The sequence below is a fragment of the Telopea speciosissima genome, chromosome 2 (genome assembly GCF_018873765.1).
Source record: "Telopea speciosissima isolate NSW1024214 ecotype Mountain lineage chromosome 2, Tspe_v1, whole genome shotgun sequence".
In the NCBI taxonomy this organism is placed as follows: domain Eukaryota; kingdom Viridiplantae; phylum Streptophyta; class Magnoliopsida; order Proteales; family Proteaceae; genus Telopea; species Telopea speciosissima.
In genome coordinates this window covers 53,981,181-54,002,848 of record NC_057917.1, presented here as the reverse complement: position 1 = coordinate 54,002,848, position 21,668 = coordinate 53,981,181, and the positions used below count along the sequence as shown (strand labels likewise).

The window sequence follows — 21,668 nt, the reverse complement described above, 5'->3', positions numbered from 1 at the left end:
ATTGTACTTGTACCTATTCTAGAAAGTTCTGTAGTCTATTATAAATGAAGTGGGCTGTGGACATTTTGTCACAAGCTATTATTCTCTAATTCTTCTCTCTATTTCGTCATAGTATCAGAGCGAAGATCATTATGGGGATCTAAACCCTAATGAGCAAACCCTAGAAGTTCTCCCTCTTTCAGCGCCACTACCCAGCACCAACGCCACCGCTGCCGCCTCCTTCCTTTTCCAGCACTACCGCCTCCCTCTCTCAGCTTTGCCTCCGCCTCCTCTTGTCTCCACCTCCTTCTCTCAGCTCCGCCTCTCACCGCCGCCACCTTCTAGCGACTACTCCTCCCACTCCTTGGTGGTAATTCCTTCCACCAAGGGTTCTTTTTTATTGCCCCCATGTTTGTTTGAGCAGATCTCTTTGTCCTTTTTTTGAGATCTATGTTTCTCTTCACATAAACTGTTATTTTGCTGAAGTTTCCTTTGCCTTTTTTCGAAAGGCCTCTTGATGGAATTATTTTGATCTCTGACCAGCCACCATGTTGGGCGTGACTACTGATGTTACTTTTCTGGATACTTCACTTCGAGTGATTGCGGCTTTCCTACTTTCCCTGTTTGCTCCGTTAAATTGGATGGGAACAATTATTTGATGTGGTCTCGTTCTTGCTTTGTTTCTATAGCATCCCGTGGATTTTCTGGTTTTCTCACTGACGATGCTACGAAGCCTGAAGAAGCTGGTCCTACTTAAAACAAATGGCATTCGGACAATTATCTGGTAATGACCTATGTTCTTAGTTCTATACTCCCAAATATTGCACGGAGTTATCTCTTGCTGGATTGCCTTCTAAGATCTGGAAGCTGCGAAGGATGCAAGATACCTACTCTTTAGTGGGTAATGATGCTCTTGTCTATGAACTCCAGAAAAAAATTCTTGAGACAAAACAAAAAGAGATGACATTACCCCAGTATTTTTCTGAGTTGCGGAGCATGTGGCAAGAGTTAGATTATTACGAAGATTTTCTCTGCCTCTTGTCCCACCGATACCTTGAAGTTTCACAAGGGGGAGGACAAGTTCCGTGTACGTGTTCCTGGCAGGTCTTAACATTGAATTTGATCAGATTCAGGTGCATGCCCTGAGTCGTGATCCGTTTCCCACTTTGGAGCAGGCATATTCTAATATGCTATGGTTCAATCAGAAGATAGCCGTCGTATAGCGATCATGGTGTCTATCTTGCATCCAATCCTTGGATAATTGACTCAAGTGCCACCGACCATATGGCTGGTTCGTCCTTCTTTTTTTTTTTAGTATTGTCCTGGTTCAGGTAAGGGTAAAGTTCGAGTTGCTGACGGTTTCCTCTCCATTTCTGGGAAGGGTTCTGTCAAATGCTCACCTTTACTCTCTTTATCCTGTGTTGTACATTTACTCTACTTTGCTACTTACCTTCTTTCCATTAGTAGCCTTAGTAGAGATATAAATTGTAAAGTAACCTTTTTTCCATCCCATTGTGTGTCATAGCCTTATAGGACTTGATGACAGAGAAAACGATTGGCAGTGGTAAAGTGGTCAACAGCTTATACTTGTTGGAATCTGAAGACTCAGTTTTGATGACACAAGCACCTTTCGGCTCCTCTAAAGTTGCTCTAGCCTATTTATATAGATGGCACCATAGACTGGGTCATCTTCCTCTTGGGACTTTGCCCAAAAATTTTCTTGATTTGTTTAGAAAATGTAACCCAAACAATTTTTTTTGTGATGTTTGCGTTTTTGCAAAGCAAACCCATTCGGTTTATCCTCCATTTGATAATATTAGTTTGGAACCTTCTCATTTAATCCAGTCTAATGTTGTCTGTTGTGTTTCTATTACTGGATACCGATAGTTTGTTATGTTTATTGATTGTCATACTCGGGTTACTTGGATCTACCTGTTGTTCCAGAAGAATGAGGTCTTCCGCTGTTTTCAACTCTTTCACCAGATGGTTTAGACTTAGTTTGATGCCAAGATCAAAATTCTTCGTTCAGATAATGGGCGAGAATATGTGGACACCCCTACTCAAACGGTGTTGCCGAACGCAAAAATTATCATTTGTTGGAGGTTGCACGTTCCTTGATGTTTCAAATGAACGTCCTTGCACCTTATTGGAGCGAAGCTGTCCTCCTGGGCTGCCTACCTAATTAATCGGATACCCTCTTGTGTCTTGGAGCTCTCGCTGCCCGTTGGAGCTGCTTACATGGTCAATTAATTTTGTTGTGCCCCCGAAAGTATTCGGTTGTGTGTATGTGCTTTGCTCGGAACCATCATTAGCATGAGAAACTTGATCCTCGTGGCAGCCGGTGCATTTTCCTTGGTTACTCGGCCACTCAAAAAGGGTATAAATGTTATGATCCTCCCTCTCACCAGGTGTTTGTCTCTATGGACGTGGTCTTCTATGAGATTGAAGCATATTTCCCAAGTACAACACCTCTTCAGGGGGAGTCCTCGTCACAAGAAGATGTGCTTATTGTTGTGCCTCCAATTTCCACTCCAGAAGAAACAATTTTGGATCTAGAGGAGGAAGGCATGACTTTGGTAGTTTGGTCCAGGGGCAGCCCACAGCTACCCAAGAAAAGCCCATGGTTCCTACGGTTCCTTTGAAGGTCTTTGTTCGCAACAAAAGTAGATGACAACAAGATGAAGCCACCACCACTATCACTGTACGACTTCAATCGTATCCTCTGATCCGAGTTCTCCTACACAATCTCCATCTGATAAGTCTCCTCCTACTTATGATCCCACACTTGATTTATATATTGATTTACTTCAATCGTATCCTCCTGATCCGAGTTCTCCTACACAGTCTCCATCTGGTAAGTTTTCTCCTACTTATGATCCCACACTTGATTTACATATTGCTGTCCGTAAACCAGTTAGGACTTTTACTCTTCACCCTATTTCCAATGTTATCTCCTATAAATCTCTTTTTCCCTCTTTTCATGCTTTTGTTTCCTCGTCATCCATTTCTATTCCTAAGCACTGGCAGGAAGCATTGGCAGATGCAAATGGAAGACTGCTATAGTAGAAGAGATGAGAGCACTTGGAAAAAATGAGACTTGGGACTTACTGACTTAGTCTCTTTAACTCCAGGGAAGAAACCAGTGGGGTTTAAATGGGTGTTCACTGCATAGTTGTCATGGCAGTGGCATGTCATGGCGTCGCCATGCCGCCGCCATGGCGACATATCGCTGGAATAGTTGGCATATCGACCAACGATATGGGATATATAAGCATATCGACCAATATGGCCTCCATGGCGCCGACATGGATGCCATACCATGATTTATGGCCATATTGGCCGATATTCATGTTCAAGCGTATAAAACTTAACTTTTTAATAATTATTAATTTTTTTTTAACTTTTTAAAAGATAATGCTATAATCTTAATGTGTATTACAGGTATCACTTACACCTGCAATACTCATTAACATAAAAAATTAAAAAACTTAAAACAATACACTATACCCTAACTCTCGTCTCTTTGGAGATATCGAAATTGAAAAAGAGAACAGAGGAGAGAGTCGTGAGATAGAGAAACTCAGTTCTTCTTCACTTCTTCGAACGGCTGTCGGCCTCCTTCCTCAGCTCCGGCAACCTCTTCAAGTAGGTAAGTAATTACTGTAATTGTTTTTTTTTATTTATTTGGTGGTTCTTCTTCTTCTTCTTCTTCCTCCCAGTCCTCCAGCAACTCTCTCCTTCAGTTCTTCTTCTTCAGTTCAGTTATTATTCTCTCTCATTCACACAGTCGTGACTCCAGCGAGAGACAGAGTGGGTTTCAACAATTCTCACTCCTTCAGTTCTTCTTCCTCTTCAGTTCTTCTTCTCCTCCCATTGCTTTTTCAGTTCTTCTTCACTTCCGGCAACTCCTCTTCTCCTTTTTTTTTTTTTTTTTAATAGATAATATTCCGTCACAGAGGGGTTTTTTTCATGTGACACAGCCAAATACACACGGCTGTTGTATTTTTTTTTGTTTTGTAAAGCAACACCAAGTCACCAACAGCAGTTTTTTTTTTTTTTTCTTTCTTTCTTCTTCCCTTGCACACAGCCACACACACACACAGAGGGAGAGAGTCGAGAGACAGAGAGGGGGGATATTGGTAATTGTTTCATGTGACACACAGCCAAATACAGTAATACACACGGCTGTTGTATTGTTTTTGTTTGGTAAAGCAACACCAACACCAACAGATTAGTAGTACACTTTTATGTTGATTTTTGATGTTATAGGGTATATATTATAGCATACTAAATTACATTAAAAATAGAGGAAATAAAAAATAAAACATGGTCGACATGATCGCCATGCCATGGCGAGCGACATGTCGATATATCGATTAGACACCCCTCCACCGACTTGGATCACCGTGACGACGTGACAACTATGGTTCACTGTGAAGCAGAAGATGGATGTCATGCTTGATAGATACAAGGCCCGATTGGTTGTCAAGAGGTTTACCCAAACATTCGACATAGACTACAAGGAGACTTTTGCTCCTGTGGCCAAGTTAAACATTGTTCGGGTAATTCTCTCATGTGCTGTGAACTTGGGATGGGAGTTGTAACAACTAGATGTGAAGAATGCGTTCCTTCATGGGGAACTAGAAGAGGAGGTTTACATGGATGTTCCTCATGGTTTTTCCGGTCTAGATACCTAAGGCAAGGTCTGCAAGTTAAAATGGGCATTGTATGAATTGAAGCAATCACCACGAGCATGGTTTGGATGCTTTCATAAAGCCATGGTGTTTGTCGGTTACAAACATAGTAATGCTGATCATACTTTGTTCGTTAAGAAGAATGGTGAGTTGATTACTGTTCTTATTGTGTATGTTGATGACATCGTGGTTACAGGAAATGAAAGTATTGAGATAGCCCAGTTGAAGACTTTTCTGGGTACCGAGTTTGAGATTAAAGATCTGGGTAAGCTTTGATATTTCCTTGGAATTGAGGTTGCAAGATCAGATCAGGGTAGGGCTCCAACAGGGTTAGGTTGTGCTGGGTTTTTGAAACCCCAGCCCAACCCTTAGTCCCCTTACCTAGGCCCAAGCCCGGCCGGGCCTTGACTTAGGGCCAGAAAAATCCAACCTTGATTTGCCCTCAGGGTCAGGCCCTGACCATGAGGGGGGGGGGAAGGGAGATGCATGGGCTGTCTAGGCTAGGAAGAAGAAAGAAAGAAAGAAAGAATGAAAGAAGAAGAGGAGGAGGAAGAAGAAGATAGGGTCGGGTTGGGCCGGGCTAAGTCAGAGGTCTCAATTCCCAACCCTTACCCACCCTAAGGGCTAAGGTATCTCAACCCAAGCCCTGTTCGAGTTCAGGGCGGGCCAGTGCGGGCTCAGGCCATCAGGGCCAAACTTACACCTCTAGATCAGGGTATCTTCCAATCTCATCAGAAGTATACACTTGATCTTTTGACTGACACTGAGATGTTGGGGTGTAGACCGGCTGATACCCCTTTAGAGGCAAATTTTCACCTCAGTTTAAAGGATGGTGAACCCTTAGATAAAGGGGGATATCAGAGATTGGTTGGGAGGTTGATTTACCTGTCTCACACTAGGCCAGATATTGCATTTGTTGTTAGTATGGTCAGCTAGTACATGCATGATCCCTACTCTGGTCATTTGGAAATTGTTTATAGGATCTTGAGGTACCTGAAGCCTGCCCCTGGTCAAGGAGTTATTTTTTCTGCTCATGATCATCTCCGCATTGAAGCTTGTACTGATGTTGATTTGGCTGGCTCTCCTGACAATAAACGTTCCACCACTGGATACTGTACTCTGGTTGGTGGAAACCTTGTCACTTGGCACAATTAGAAGCAAGCAGTGGTCGCCTGTTCAAGTGCAAAAGTGGAGTTCAGGGCTATGACCCATGGTATTTGTGAACTTCTCTGGCTTCAAGGCCTTCTACAAGACCTTTGTGTTCCCATTCAGCTCCCCATGCAACTTTTTTGTAATCAGCCATAATCATTGCACACAACCCAGTTCAGCATGATAGGATGAAGCACATTGAGATCGATCGTCACTTTATCAAGGAGAAGCTAGAACAATGGGTCATTTGTGTTCCTTTTGTTACTTCAGTAGTGCAATTGGCAGATGTGTTCACTAAAGGGTTGTCTAGTAAAGTTTTTCATTCGATTATTTCCAAGTTGGGTATGATTGACATCTATGCATTAACTTGAGAGGGAGTGTTTTAATTTGGGGTACACGGGTATTTTTGTCTTATTTTATCCCTTTGGGGTATTATTGTACTTGTACCTATTCTAAAAAGTTCCGTAGTCTATTATAAATAACGTGGGCTGTGGACATAATGACAGAAGCCATTGTTCTCTAATTCTTCTCTCTATTTCGTCATTCACTAGCGAGCATGGTTTACCTTATCGTATCATATTTGGCCGATATCGCAAGGTATTGATATGATGCGGGTGTGATACATATCTTTTTTTTTTTCAAAAATATTGTATTGATAAGTATCGCACTGTATCAGGCAATACGGATTGATACTATTGATACGTAATGATGCTCACCGATGCGTGGATTTAAAGGGTTTGGGAAAAAAAAAATAAAGTATCAGTGCTTATCATTAATGTATCAGCTAATACGGCTCGATACTATGTGATATGGTCGATACTTTGTGCTATAGCTCGATACAGCCATTAAAACCCTCGTGTGCACATTCCAGAACTCAAAAATGAGTTTTGAAGGCGGAAATACCCACTCGAGACTCCAAATCCTAGCTCTCAACCTCTTTTTGTTTCAAATTTTTTGACTTGGAGTTTATATTCAAGCATTAAATACGACTCAGATTCAACCAACAAACACTTCTTTCGATCATTCAAGTGGCTGAAATCAGAGATTGAAGCAGAAGTTCTCAGAAAAGGTAGGTTTTCCTAGAACTTGATTTTTTTGGTTAAATCATGGTTTGTAGACCCCTTTTTTTTTTTTTTGCTATAAATCCAAGGGTATAGGTAAAAATTTGTAAATCATAGCATCGAAGTACATCTATTGCAAGGATTTATACTCAGATTCATGAAATGTCACTAAAAAATGAAAACTGTTCATCTTGGTGCACAACATCATCCTAGTCGCTCCTATTCCTGAACACCCTTCCAGGTATGAGTTTGAACCACCCCGACATTCTTCATGGCAATAGACTATTACTACATGTATTTTGGTTGTGCAAACCAAAGGGAATGATGATCTTGGGTTGTACCAAGTCTGAAACCGAGTGGATTTATTTTTTGACCCATACTACCCCACTATAACATATTTATCATGATATATCCTATCTGTATACTTGTTGTTGAGATATTTTTCATCTATGGATATATCTTTCAATGCAATAGTTATATGGCAGGTAGGTCTTTTTATCAGATAAGTACGTCCTTGTACCCGAGGTTTTAACCTTTTCATGGTAGTACCCTCATTGAGCTGGGCGAACTACGAGATCACCCCTTTCATTCTGGGGTGACGGAGGGATTGTACAATACGAGCCTTTTTTTAATGCTTTTTCCGGAGATCTGGAGAAAGCTGCAATCAAAGGGTCGACAAGCCTCCCTTCCGAAAGGAAGAACGTGAAATTCTTTTTCCTCTCTCTCTCTCTCTCCCCCCACATTGTTACTAATCTGATTCCCAATTTCTATCATTGAAATCACCATTTATTTGTCAATCTTGCACCATTTAATGGTGAAACTACCTCTTTAACTGTCTAAACCTGCAAACAAATAGAACCATTTGATAATCCTTAGGATACCTCTTTAATGCAAAAAAAGATGGCATGAGTGCATTGGAAGAAGTTACAGGCAATGAGAAACAATGATAATAATATGATATGGATGATTGACCCAAAATTAAAGAGATGGAACATTGGAATCACATGGGAAAAGACATTGCTATGTGCATAGCTTCCTCTTTTTTCTTTTATATTGACTTGTGAAATGTAACAGGCTGACAGCTTTCTTTTGGTACAAAATACAAGTCATTTTTTTTATTCAAAATTTTCTTTCTTCCCCAGGTTGATATAATTTGCTTATTGAATGATATTTCTTCTTTTTGTTATCAGCATACTTTTTTCATTATTCATCCTGATATGATTGTAATGATTCCAACTAACCCCATAAACCATCACGATTTCATCTTTCAAATAATGGCCTTTTTTTAAAGAATTTTAAATTTATTGTGTAGTGTCTAAACTCTGAGTTTTGCATACTTTGCATACACCATTTGACCATTATTTTTGTTGTATTTTCTTTTGAATATATATATATCCCTCGTCCATAAATAGGTTCCTAAATGAGCAAATAGCTGTCACACAACGGTCAGATACATCACGAGGGGTATACGTCTTTTCTGATTTGAACCCTTATGTTGGTCATCCCAATCCCTTGAAAGAGGGGCAGGAGCTGTTTCGTAAAGGGCTACTGAGTGAAGCTGTTCTTGCTTTAGAGGCTGAAGTTCTGAAGAACCCTGATAATGCTGAAGGTTGGAGGTTACTTGGAATAACTCATGCGGAGAATGATGATGATCAACAGGTTATAATATGCAATTTATTATATCATTGTATAAACTAGTTTCAGACCTACACCTACTTATCCATTGACTTATTTATTTTTTCTCCATATCTTATTACCTTATGATTCTAGTAAGGGTCTTCCTGTTGAATATGCATTCTTTTTACATGCACATGCACATAGACATCTGCGCAGAGTCAGGGAGAAAGTAGTCATGAATATTCTGACTTCACTTCAGCAATATTAGGAATCAGAATACTTGTGCATGAGAAATCTTATATTGCAGTCAGCTAACAATGATGTATACCACTTGGTTGTGGTTTCTGACTATCTATTTCTGCATTAAAATGTATTTATGATTAAACTTGCATTACTGCTTGGATGTGTTAATTTTAGATATGCTTGTCAATATGATGCATGATCGCTTGGTTATACTTTTTTGTTTTTTTTTTGATACTTTACATCCAAAACTCCCAATAAATTCAAGGGTATTTTGATTTTCTCCTCAACCCAAAATGTGCTATGTTGCAAGATGAATTTGCTGATGTGAAAAAATAATTCTAGTTTCAGGAATTTGTAATTTCTCCTGCAACCTATTGTGCACTAAACTTTGGAACGACTTATTACTCCTGATACTCATTAAAGATTCTTATGATTTATCGAATGATTTACTCTCAATATACTTTTGCACATGGACTTATTGCACTACTGTGCATTGGGTCAAATGGGATAAGCTTTTAAGTGAGAGGTTTGATTTGTGGGATTTTATGTATTTATTATTTACAAAGGTTCTTGCATATGGTTTGATTTGTGCACTTATGTATATTGTTGTAATCAGATTTTTTATGGGATGGAATTCCCTTTTTGAGGGAATGGATCCTTTTCACTTGGGTTGATTAGTCAACCTCTACAGTGTGTTCTTTGTGGTGAATAGTCAATTTTCTTATAATCTTTTGGATTTTGCAATTCTATTTTATAGACATCCTTCTTCTTTGAGATTTGTTTATCTGTTTCTGTTATTTTATTTTATTTCTGATTCTTATTTTAGATTTTGGGCTTTTCAATCAACTTGGAATCTGTTCGTTTTAATCTCAATCAGATCTTAAAATGCGGATATTTCTATTCGCTTATTGAAGTGGTTAATATTATTGATATCAGATGCCCTCAGATTTTCCACAAGGTCAGAAAGAATAAGAAGAATAAGACAAGGTCTCCCCTCCTAGAGAGGGGGGGGGGGGAGACAGTAGTATATGTAGGGTTTAAGGCCAGCCCAAACTGATTTATCCTTTTGAGAAGTTGTTGATGTGGTTGTCAAAATTAATTGATAAGAAACTTGTAAGATTGTATAGTAAAGGAAAAAATAAAAAATGTAATGATTTATTATATATTCCTGTTGATGTTGTGTAATGCTGAGTTTCTCAAAAATTCTAATAATTTTGACTAATAGAGTTGTTTTAATTTTTTGTGGCAGTTCTATGTTTGACATAAGGTGTCATGGATTTTACATGTTTTCCCCAATCTTTTTATTACAGACCATGGGAATAATACTTGGTTATTTAATTATTTGTGGTTTCCCCCAATATTGTTGTATTATTTGTGCTCTCTATATTTGTTAAATTCAGTATGGATTGTAATTTTTTTAAAAAGTCAAGAATTTTTCTGTAAATATCCTTAAACTGAAAAAGATGGCAGCTCCATTGGTAATCTGGTGTGGTTGGTATTGGAGGTGTGATTAGGAACCATGAGTGTGGTCATGATGGCCTTCCCAGGCTCTACTTGGATAGCAGAGACTCCATAACAGGGGAATTGAAGGCAGTCATCTAGGGTTTGGAGATAGCTTTGACTAATAGCTGGACAAGGATGATAATGGAAACAGATTCCTCAGTTGTTATGCGCTGGCTCCAGTCCCTCGTGGTGGGACCTTGGAGCTATCTGTTTCTTATCGAGAGGCCTAGGGCTCTTGAGGTGCAAGGAATTTCTTGTTCTCTTGGAGAATGAGGTCCGCAAACCTGATTGCAAATGATTTGGCTACGAGTGGAGTGGGTGGACAGTTTCCGTGTAAGGGTTGTTATCCTGTGATGGAGTTCCCTTCTGATGTGCTGGCCTTCAGCCTTCGTTGTTGTTGTTGTTGTACCGTATGTTGTATTCTATCTCTCTTGTTTTTTCAATAAATTTGTTGGTCATTTTTTAAAAATAATATCTAGAAAATGGAAATTTTTCTTGTTATTGATTACATCTGATAGATCCATGGCTATTGGCTGATCTATCAGATGCATGAGAAGAATAATTTTATATTTAGTTTTAGACTTTTAGGAATTATAATTATCTGATTTTTTTTTGAAATTACAAAAAGTATGGGAAATAAGCTTTTCGTTTTATATCTGTGACATTCATGTCTTTCTAAGCTTGGATTTTCAAAAATATTAAATGTGTTTTATTTTTGGGAAATGTATGATTTTGTAAAGAAGTTTCTGCATCATTTTTATTTTCAATACAAAAGGTTAAACCAATGTAGTCGTAAAAACTGAACCAAATGTGACCAATTTCGATTCCTTTATTTTTATGGTCCATTCTTAAAAAATTCCTCTTTATTAAAATAAAAACTTCAATCTCTTGTTTGTGGTTGTATACTTGCATTATTAATCTTTTGAAACTTTTTCCTTTTAATATTTCTTGACATTTTTCGTAGTTTTTACTTGTATTAGTGATCTCTTGAAACATGATTCAACCTCATGTCTGCATATCTGTAACCGAAGTATGTTCTTAGATGTTTAGGATACAGTGGTGGTAATATGCATTTCGATATTTTACTTTTGCTTGATTGATGAGTGAATTGCATTGTTGTCACGGCGACAAGGTGACCCAAAGCAATGGCCAGGTACCTAGGGGCCTTGTCACCTAGGCAGTCAACTAGGCAAAGAAGGCAAGGCGACCGTGCAGTCACTGGAAGAAAAGCAGTAGAAGGATTCGGTTCCTCAGTCACAGTTGGCTGTTCTGCACTTTCACCTCTTCAGCCTTCTCTTTTGTTTTTTCCCGCCTTACATAAACATGCTTGACAGTGTATTTAAACAATGTACACGAACCAAACAAAATGTTAGAAAAGGCATCAATTTTGTGCGTGTGTGTATAAAGTTCCTTAAAAGGTGTTTGTGTAGGTCACAATCCCAGCCAAGGTGCCAAGGTGGGTGCCTTTTGTGCCGACAAAAAGGCTTGCACATGCCCAGGTCTTGAAAAAATGCCTTGTCACCGAGGAGGCGCCTAGGCAACTTCTTAACAACTATGATGAATCGTCAACTCTCACACCGCCCTTAGTGGCTGTCCCCTTGGAAAAAGCCTAAGTTTATGGGATTGTTAAAGCACTTAAATCCTCCATATTTTTCAATATTGTCGTTCTGTTACTTGTCTGAACTCTCTTCAAGTTGCGTAATAAGTGAATGTGCTATTCAATGCAAGTGGGAGAATAAAAAATTTAATAAAAGCTCATTACTTAATTTGTGTGATGGACAAAGAATTTGGGGTTAGCCAAAAATGGGAAAGAGTCTTTTCAGGATGAAGTAGTGATTTCAGTGATTCTCCTTTAGTAAACTTGAATACTTGAGATTTTGAGTTTTCTTGTATAGTATCTCCCCAGCACTTAAATAGTATGGACAGTGGTGTATTTTTCTATGTTGGGCTTGATTGTGGCTGTACAAACTCTGTTTTAACTGTTATTCTAAAGTCTCCTAAGATATTTTACATTGTTGCAGGCTATCGCATCCATGATGCGTGCACAGGAGGTGGACCCAACAAACTTGGAAGTGCTTCTTGCTCTCGGTGTGAGTCATACTAACGGTAGGTGACCCATCTCTTCATCTTTTTCAAAGTGCAGTATTATACCTCAACTTCACTCAACACAATTGAATAAACCTCTAACAGCTAATGGAATCAACTACACAAGTCCTTTTCCTCAATTGCACTAATTAAGGCCATATCTGCTGTTAACTCGCTAGACTCATGTCTTTCGTCACCACTTCAACCCTGGTCATTTATTGCTCCTTTTCACTAGTGCTTTCGTTTGTTGTTTCTCATGGATGAGCCATCTCAATTGACTCTCTCGTTTGTCTCTAGTCTCTACTGGGCTCCTAAATTCCTTTGGGTGCATTTGTTTTTAATTCTATCCTTCATAATGTTGCCATTGATCCGTCACAACATCATCGTCTCAGCTTCATTTTTTTATTTTTATGTTGTTTATTTATTGTTTAACATTCCGCTCCATATAACATTGCTGGCATTGTAGATGTCTTACAAAATTTACCCTTTATGATAGAATGGTAATCCGACAGCACCTTGGAAGAGCTCTAATTCCTTTGAGTAATATGCTCTATGGTTGGACCAAAATAATGGATATCATCAATCTGGGTATATAAATATCATAATGTCTCTAAATTTGCTTGTTGACATCATACTAATTCCATGGGCTCCTATGTTGACCATCTTTCGCGTTTTTAAAGAATTTTTGCATTTTACAGTTTTAGGGGAAGAATTTTTTTCAAATGTGAGTTTTATGAATGCAAGCAAAGCAATTAGTTATATTCCCAAATTGCAGAGTTGGAGCAGGCAGCAGCACTGAAATTCCTATATAGATGGCTTCAACATCACCCTAAGTATGGAATGCTCGCCCCCTCGGAGCAGTCGGATTCTCTGTATTATGCTGATGTGAGACTTCTCTTTATATGTTATGCTAGTATATGGATTTTTATTCTCTTGTTGTCGTTCTCAATATAAAAGGATTATTTGTAGCAGATGCACTTTTAGCCACTTCTTAGGTTATCTTGTATAGTAGAGTTGGAAAAAACCAAAATAGAACATCAAAATGCTGCAACTTTAGTTTTTCTGGTCTGCAGGTTGTTAGGTTATTCAGTGAAGCTGCTCAGATGTCACCAGATGATGCTGATGTCCATATTGTACTTGGTGTCCTCCACAACCTAACGAGAGAATATGACAGGGCTATTGCTTCCTTTCAGACTGCATTGAAACTCAAGCCACGTGATTATTCTCTCTGGAACAAACTTGGTGCAACACAAGCTAACAGTGTTCAGAGTGCAGACGCAATTTTGGCTTATCAACAGGTACTTATTCCTATTCCCATGTGTTTTATGGTGTATGGCGGCATCAAACATCAGGGAATTTAATTGGGCAATAGGCTTCTGTCGAGTCTTGTTCCCATTTTGCTTGGAAGGTCTAGAAACACTTGGAAACCTGGATGTTTGCCAAAATCCTTTGGTTAGCTGTTGGATCAAGGCTTGGTGGTCGACTTAAGAGCATCTACTGCAATCTTTTGGTGGTTTTGAGCAACGTTTGGGCAAATTTTGAATTTGAAGATAAACCTCTTTTCTTGAAATGAATTTTTACAAAACAAAAAAAAAAAAAAAGGTAAATTTATATTGGCTGGTTTTCATTTTATGAAATGTTAGACATGTAGGCCGATCTACCATTTCATGGAATCGATTTTGATTTTTTAAATTAGTTATAATTTTCTGATTTAAAAATTGATTTACTTGAAACAAATTTTTGGAAAAAATGGGTCATTATTTCAATTATTTTTATTGAATGTTGTGTGTTCTACAACTAAATTTTATGTAGAATAGGTTATATAAGGGAAAGGATACAATAGGCTATGCTATTTATTAGTAACCTAGGGTCCAAAGCCAAACTACCACTTTAGGTTCCCCCCCCCCCCCCCCAATATAATGATTCAAACATGTGTAATCATGCTTAAATGAGCACCCTTTGAAGTTTCAGTGCCAAATTTCATTTTTTCGGCACTGAAATGGCCATTTCTGTATTTTCACCGAACTTGACCAAATTTTGGTTTCGGCAGGGTATGAAATCCCTGAAATCTGAAAATTTTAACCTTCACAGCAATCTCCACTCTGAATCCACTGAGTACTACCTCTGAATCCACAGAGTAAAGGTTTGGATGCATAGAACTAGCAAACAACAAGCCTTTATTTCTCTAGAAAATCGAGGGAGGGGATTGTGCCCTTGTGTAACTGAGTCAGACTCCAATAAGGAAACACTACTTAATTCCTGGACACAAAAGCAATGGGAAAAAAAAAAGAATCAAATATTGACTAAAACTCCCTGATCTCAGACTGTGATGGGGAGTCCTATACTGAAGAAAAACAACTCAAACAAGGATTTGAATTAATTAACTCCTATTGCAGCTAATTACTAGAAAATAGATAATAATAAAATAATCCAAACAGGACGCATGATGGACCAGTCATCTGTTTCCTGAAGTGATCAGGAATCTGGATCTTGGGGCAGAATCTGGAGCCATAGGCTTTTCTTCATCTTTTTCTGTTGGCATGGCTTAAATTATGCATCAAACCCCTAACACAAATCCATAATCAACTCAATCACTCGTTAAGTACTTCACATCTCATGGACTTTTGTCTTGCTTGTGTTTGGCATATAAGATGAGAGTGCTCCTTAGCATTACACAGAGTATGCTCTGCCCAGACCCAGATCAACTTACATCTAGCGACAAAACATGCATTGGAATCCTATATTTCCATTTTTAAGTGTTTTGCCTGAGATCTCTTACACAGCATTCTTAGTTTTTGTTCTGTTTTGTCTGTGGTGTCCCAGGCACTAGATTTGAAGCCGAATTATGTTCGTGCATGGGCAAATATGGGTATAAGTTTTGCCAACCAGGTTTGTTCCTATGCATCTCTTTTTCCGTTATTGTTTTGGCATTCAGTGGATAAAGAACTCAAATTGGTGTTTCATGTATGCTTTAAACTTATGAGTCACGGAAAATAACAAATGCTATCTGATTTCATTTGAGTGAAATGTATTCTTTAACTTAGTAAAGTCTTTAAATCAATTTTTAGCCGCTTCCTGGCACTTGTTTCATTCTGAAACTTCGGTAGGATATGATGCCCATCCAAGTCTGCCATTTGGCGAGGGTGTGTTGTGGCAAAAACAGAGTTCACATAGCCTTGTGATGGTACCTTTTCTCTTTTAACTTTAAATAATTTCTGGAATTCTAATAAAATGAGGTAAAAGTTCAACAATAATTCACTAGTTCTGATATGTAGTTGTCAGAAAGATGTTTTGAAGTGAATGGATTAGAAATTAGTCAAGGCTCCATTTATTGCAGGCAAAAACCTTGTAGAAGAAAATTTTCAGGTAAAATCTTACTTTTATATACTGATTTACCAGAAAATTTTCTTTTTGCAAGGTCTTTTCTTCGGCCTAAAAGTCATGCAAATTAAAACTTAGATCTGCAGAGAAGGTTACAAGTTCGCCATAATACTTATAAATACAGGTAGTGACGTGGTGGCATGACTGTGAACCCCTTCTGGTGACAACGACCAAGCACCATGTCTATTTTCGGAAATTTGTTAATTGAAATAATTCCTCTCTCTCTCTCTCTCTCTCTCTCTCTCTCACACACACACACACACACACAAACACACAAATTCTGCATGCCTTTTCCTTTAGGCAATATATTTTTTTTCTGAACGCCATTAAAGGTTCTGCTGTTTTAACACTACATGCTCTAATGGCTAATGCTTCCATGGGGTTAGCACTCTCGTTCCCAGATTTTGAATCTATTCTCCATGATCGGTGCTCTCCATAGTGTTTGAACTTCAAACTCAAATGCTGAAGAATGTACTTTGGGAGAAGCCAATACATGGTTTATGTGAGTGTTTGAAGGTGACATTTGATTTAGGTAAACATCTCCAAGCTAAAAATCATACCGGACCAGACTTAGAGATGCTCTACCTGTTATTCATCTTTGATTTCCTACGCACTAAAAAAATATGTATGTACATGCATGGATAGACTATGGGATGTTCTCGACCTTAGACTGTATACTTCACTTTGGCACTCAGTCCTTTTGTTCCTGCCCCAAATTAATTAAGACTTAATCTTCCTGCCCGTGCTCTTGCTTTTGCACTAGAGCGCCATTCACCCACCTCGATTAGTTGGGGTCTGGCTTTGTTGAGTTGAGATAATATTGCATTCTTGCTTATGCACTACGCTTTTGGCCGAGAGATTAGACATATCAATGACTGAGTTATTCCATTTATGTGGGTTTCTGTCGCTTTGGTACGGGAATGTGTCATGCTTGTGAAGTATCAACTGAATGTCCCCCTTCATTACAACCCTCCCCCCCCCCCCCCCAACCCAAAAAAAAAGAAAAAAAAAAAAAAAGAAGTGGCCTAGTAAGGGGATTTGAAGAAAGGGGTTAAAGAGAAAATGATACCACAGGCAGGGGTGGAGCCAGGAATATTTTCTTGGTGGGGCTGGGTTTACTAGTCAATTGTCACTTGGTCCGTGATCTGTTTCAAGTCTGATTCAAGCATTGTGTTAAGTTAGATTGGATTTTAAAAATATCCCCCCCCTCTTTGTAACCATCCATATCAATGGAATGACCCAGTATCTATCAGATTTTCTCCCCTTGTTAGTTTAGCTTTTCTATGAAGATTTGGCAATTTGACCATTGGTTAGAGAGGAGCCATGAAACCTCCAAGTGTCATGGTCAGGAGGCTTCGAACCACATACAGTAAGTACAAATCATGAAGTTAAAGGGGGGGGGGGGTTGTTCCCTGCTCCTTGACCACTGGAATTTCTTTAGATACAAGCAAGTAGCAACTTGTCACGCTCTTAGTCTTGCTAAGCAAACTGTGCCGGCTATTTGCACTCTCACTATCACTTAGACTTCTAACACTAGCTAGAAAGAGCACTTTGACAGTTTAAGAGAATAAAAGATAGATTGCTCTTGAAAGCTTGTCTATAACTCAATTGCTTGCTTGCTCAGTGCCTTGGCCAAATGAGGTCACTTCTATTTATGGGCAACCAAGGTCCCAAAGAATGCTTCCGATTTGTACATGTGTCCCCCATCCAATGGCTAGGAACATTCTAGCTTTCGAGACTAGAATCTTCCCACCTCCTTTGTGGAGGATTCCAGAAACGTTCTACATCTTTAGCTATATATACAAGATATCTCTAGAACCTTCTTGGCTTCTAGAGGTTTATCTAGAATGTGTAGACTCCCTACACAAGTGTGGAAAGTTCTAGACTATGGATTCTCCTTAGCCCAGGTGTCTGTCCATGGGCTAGTAAGCTTGGCCCATGGGCCTTGGTGGCAGGCTGTAACAAACTGTTCTCATCCCTTTGAGAAAAGAGAGTGCATTTACAATATGGGGGAAAGGTTTCTGCATGCATTGTGTAGATTTCACCATGATTATGACACCTAATCTGTGTTGCATTGATACATGATGACTAGGATACTGAATCCAGTAAATGAAGAGGAAAATGGATATTTGACAAAGTTTACTTTAAACCCTAGACCATTAGGTTTAAGTGTTCCTTTATTTTTAATTTTTTTCTTCATATTTTTCATCCATTCTCATAAGTTGGTTTAAGTAATTTTCCGTAACTTGACATATGCCTGTCTGATATGCTAAGCAACATGTTTGATTTTTCTTCCAACATGGGGGACATTTCCATCACATTTGCAAAATAATGTTTTCTCCATTACCCTTTGATAACTTCATCCCAGCCCAATTTTGTTTCTGATGCACTTGGCTATTGGACAGGGTCTATATGGGGAGTCTATTAGATACTATGTGCGTGCACTCTCTATGAATCCCAAGGCCGATAATGCCTGGCAATATTTGAGGATTTCACTCAGGTATATGGGTGAAATTGATTGTTCATTATTGGAGAATGTGGATGAAAAATCATGGTCCAGGTTTATTTATTCTTCATTTCTTCTTTGCTGCAGCTGTGCTTCTCGAGATGACATGCTGGAAGCTTGTGACTCCAGAAATCTTGATGTTCTTCAGAAGGAGTTTCCCCTCTAACATTCTTTTATCTTTGGATGGAGCATCAGATGATGCTTGGCATTGAATAAGGTTCAGGTTCCGGGGACCTGCTTCGGTAATTTCATATTCAAGAAATATATGTAATACAAGTTCCTGGGTATACAGTCTTTGTAATAATGCGAGTAATCATATTATGCAGCACCTCCCAGCATTGGTACAACCACATAAGAACTGTAAATTCATACATGGTTTTTTGTTGCATCTGGGTTGGGGTACAAATGATATTTTCTTGAACTTCAGCTCTGTACAGCCCAAGTGTTGAATTCAGGTGGACCAGTAGGATGGCAGTGGAGATGTTGATGGGAAGGTGTTGATATATATTAGAAGACAGGAAATTGAAAAGAAAATTAGGAAAGAGTTGGAGGGTTTTTTTTTTTTTGTGGGGGGGGTTTGGGGGGGTAGAGGGGTGGGTGTGTATTTGGTGTTGAAGGCGAAGTCTGATGGAAACTCTGGAGATTGTTAAGTGGCCAAAATAAAGTTGATAAGCATTATGTATTTACTGTCTGACAACTATTAAACTTCAGGAAGAGTAAGATTTACAATGCATTTGTTAAATGTGCTCTCTTCCAGATACTACCAATTTTACTAACGTTTCTCAATTTTCTGATGTATGTAGTGCCGGTGAATGATATATAGAACATTTGTGTTTTTGAATTAAGGCTAACATCATCCCTTATTAAATATTCTCTCTTTAGCTTATTGAGTTGCATATTGTGGTTAGGGTTTTGATAGGGGATTTTGTAGAGTTGGTCCCCTCCCCTCCCGTCCTTTCCTTGAGTTGATGGATGATTTTACAGCTTCTAGGGTTTATTTTCTTATGGCTGTTGCGAGAAAAAGGAACGAAAGGAATGTAATTGAAATTGGTTTAAAAAAGGGGGAAAAGAAACTTTTGCAAATTAACCTATAAAACATCCTTACCATATATAATAAGGGATGATGTTTTCTGCTTGGGAGCGAGGGTGCACCATTACCTCTCACCCTCTCTTTCTCAAATTGGAGGGTGCGTTAGAACCATCTCTTCGTGAACGGTCATAGATGTTGATCCTCAATGTGAGCAACGCGAGTGAGAAGAGGGTTCAAAATGAACCAGACACATCATTGAAATAAATTTTTTTTTTTTTTTTGGTTAAAAATAAATTCAATTTAGATAGAAGACGTATTACACTAGGTTTTACAAACATCTAGGTTTAGAACCCAAGGAGTGGAATATGGTCTTGTCTTACGTACCATAGATGATATCTTTCGGGTTAGGGAATGAACACAACCATTAATATCTTTAGAAACAAAACACTCCCTCCCCAATGTGAGGCAAGACTTTATCTAGGTCTCCATTGTCAACAATAAGGCATTTTACCCGTAGGCCTGTTGTGAAAACTATGAGGCCTGATCTACAAGTCATATATTATATAAGATCAGAATGTTGGTTATTAGTTTATACATTAATATGATTATTAAAATTTATATTTATATTTTGGAAAAATAAAATGTTACTTGGTCGTATGGTTCTTGCGCTCAAACATAGAAGCGCACGAAATTACCATCCCACCCCTTATGAAATTTAAAATTCTATCCATATTGATGCTCCTCCAAGTGAACTCATTGGCCTCCCCACTATGGTGCAGGGGCTACACACAAAATGTGGAATTTATAGGATTTTGCTAAACTGTTGATCCTTCAAGGAATGTCTCTTGATGAAGAGGATCCCACTTATTGAATTACTGGGGACCACTCATTGGATTTCATGACCCTCAAATTTTTTTTTTTCTTTTTTAATAGACAAGGCCGAAGGAGAGTTGAACTCATGATCTCATAAATTTGAGGTGCTGATGCCAATTGAGCTACGAGAGCAAGGTATGTACATCATTTTTTCTATTCTATATATATGGAATCTTCATTGTAATATAAGATATAGGTCTGAGGCTATGTTTGGATGCCAAGAAAAGAAAAAAAAAAAAACTATAATAGATAAAAATCATGATGATGCAATAATTTATGTGTCTATCTCTTTTTCTTTTCTTGACATCTAAACATAGGCTGAGGAAATAACATTCTATGAGGATTCTCATAAAAAAGAAAAAAGCTGTCAATGTGGAGATGCTTTTCCATGGCCTCTTACATATGTTATTGTTTCCTACACCTCGATTGATGGATGTGATCTAGAAAATTCCCCCTATGATAGTGTCATCCAAATTCCAAAAAACCATTCCTTAGAAAATATTCTATGAGAATTAATTGACTTGTGCTTTCCATAGTATATAGAATTTTTTTTATTTTATTTTTTTTAATTTAAATGACGAGATCCCAGCCATGGAGAATAGATATTGAGTGTGTTTGTGTGGGTGCGTGTGTTTGTCTTTTGTTGTGTCGGTGTGTTGGTCTTGGGTAAAGAAGAAGAGTTCCACTGTAGCGATTAGCGAAGGAGGATTCCCGGGCTTCCAGGGACTTTGTTAGGGGTTTAGGGAGTATGGTGGTGGGCGGGTCGGAACGTATCATGGCAATCCTCCCTCGCTCGCTCGCTCGCTCCTCACCTTACAACAATTAAAAAAACAAAAAAACATTAAAATTTATTTATAATAATCCGCTTTCCCCCTAATACATAAAAATGTACTTAGAATAGGGATGTAACCCGGTCGGATTGGATTTGGATACGGATCGGATGTGAATGGATTCGGATATACCTTGGTCAAATACAGATACTTTTAAATGATTTTGGATTTTCGATCATCCGTTTACATCTCTTCCTTGTGTAATCTGGACTTTTCTCAAACTTGTTAAATTTTAAAAAACCCTCAAGATCATTATTTATTTAATTTTTTATTATTAAGTATTCGGATTTTTTTTTTAATAGATTTTTATTGGAGTATTCGGATTTTTTTTTCTAGATATCTTTAAACGAATACGATAAAGATCCTGTCAATCCAGGCAGGGTGCAACAATGTGCAACGCCTGGGATTGACAGGATGCTTTTACGGCCTTACCCCCTGCCCAACGCCCTACCCGAACAGGGATAAGGCGGTAAAAGTGCCCTGTCAATCCTAGGAGCTACACAAGTGCTACACGCTGTCCGAATTGATAGGATCCAAGTCCACGAATGTCCCTAATCGGATACAGATGTCCCTAAACGATTAGGGATGCATCGGATTTTATGGTATCCATTTATATCTCTAACCTGGAAACAATTAGCTAGGATTCATCTTTGTTGCAGTTTTCTCCTATATAGATCTTTTTTTTCTTTTATTATCAGCATGGAGGAATTTTTTTAA

At 38.5% G+C, this 21,668-nt stretch overlaps 1 protein-coding gene across 2 annotated transcripts in view; it reads left to right on the top strand.

The window, feature by feature from the left end:
* LOC122651273 (peroxisome biogenesis protein 5) overlaps positions 1 to 18,474 on the top strand; it is a 38,684-nt gene extending 20,210 nt beyond the window's left edge. For both annotated transcript variants that reach the window (XM_043844599.1, XM_043844598.1), the window contains 7 exons: positions 8,296 to 8,542; positions 12,268 to 12,352; positions 13,107 to 13,216; positions 13,405 to 13,629; positions 15,155 to 15,220; positions 18,118 to 18,212; positions 18,306 to 18,474. In XM_043844599.1, the coding sequence (XP_043700534.1) occupies positions 8,296 to 8,542; positions 12,268 to 12,352; positions 13,107 to 13,216; positions 13,405 to 13,629; positions 15,155 to 15,220; positions 18,118 to 18,212; positions 18,306 to 18,384 (907 nt within the window). In that variant the 3' untranslated portion in view covers positions 18,385 to 18,474. The remainder of the gene's footprint in view (positions 1 to 8,295; positions 8,543 to 12,267; positions 12,353 to 13,106; positions 13,217 to 13,404; positions 13,630 to 15,154; positions 15,221 to 18,117; positions 18,213 to 18,305) is intronic.
* Positions 18,475 to 21,668: the final 3,194 nt, after the last annotated feature.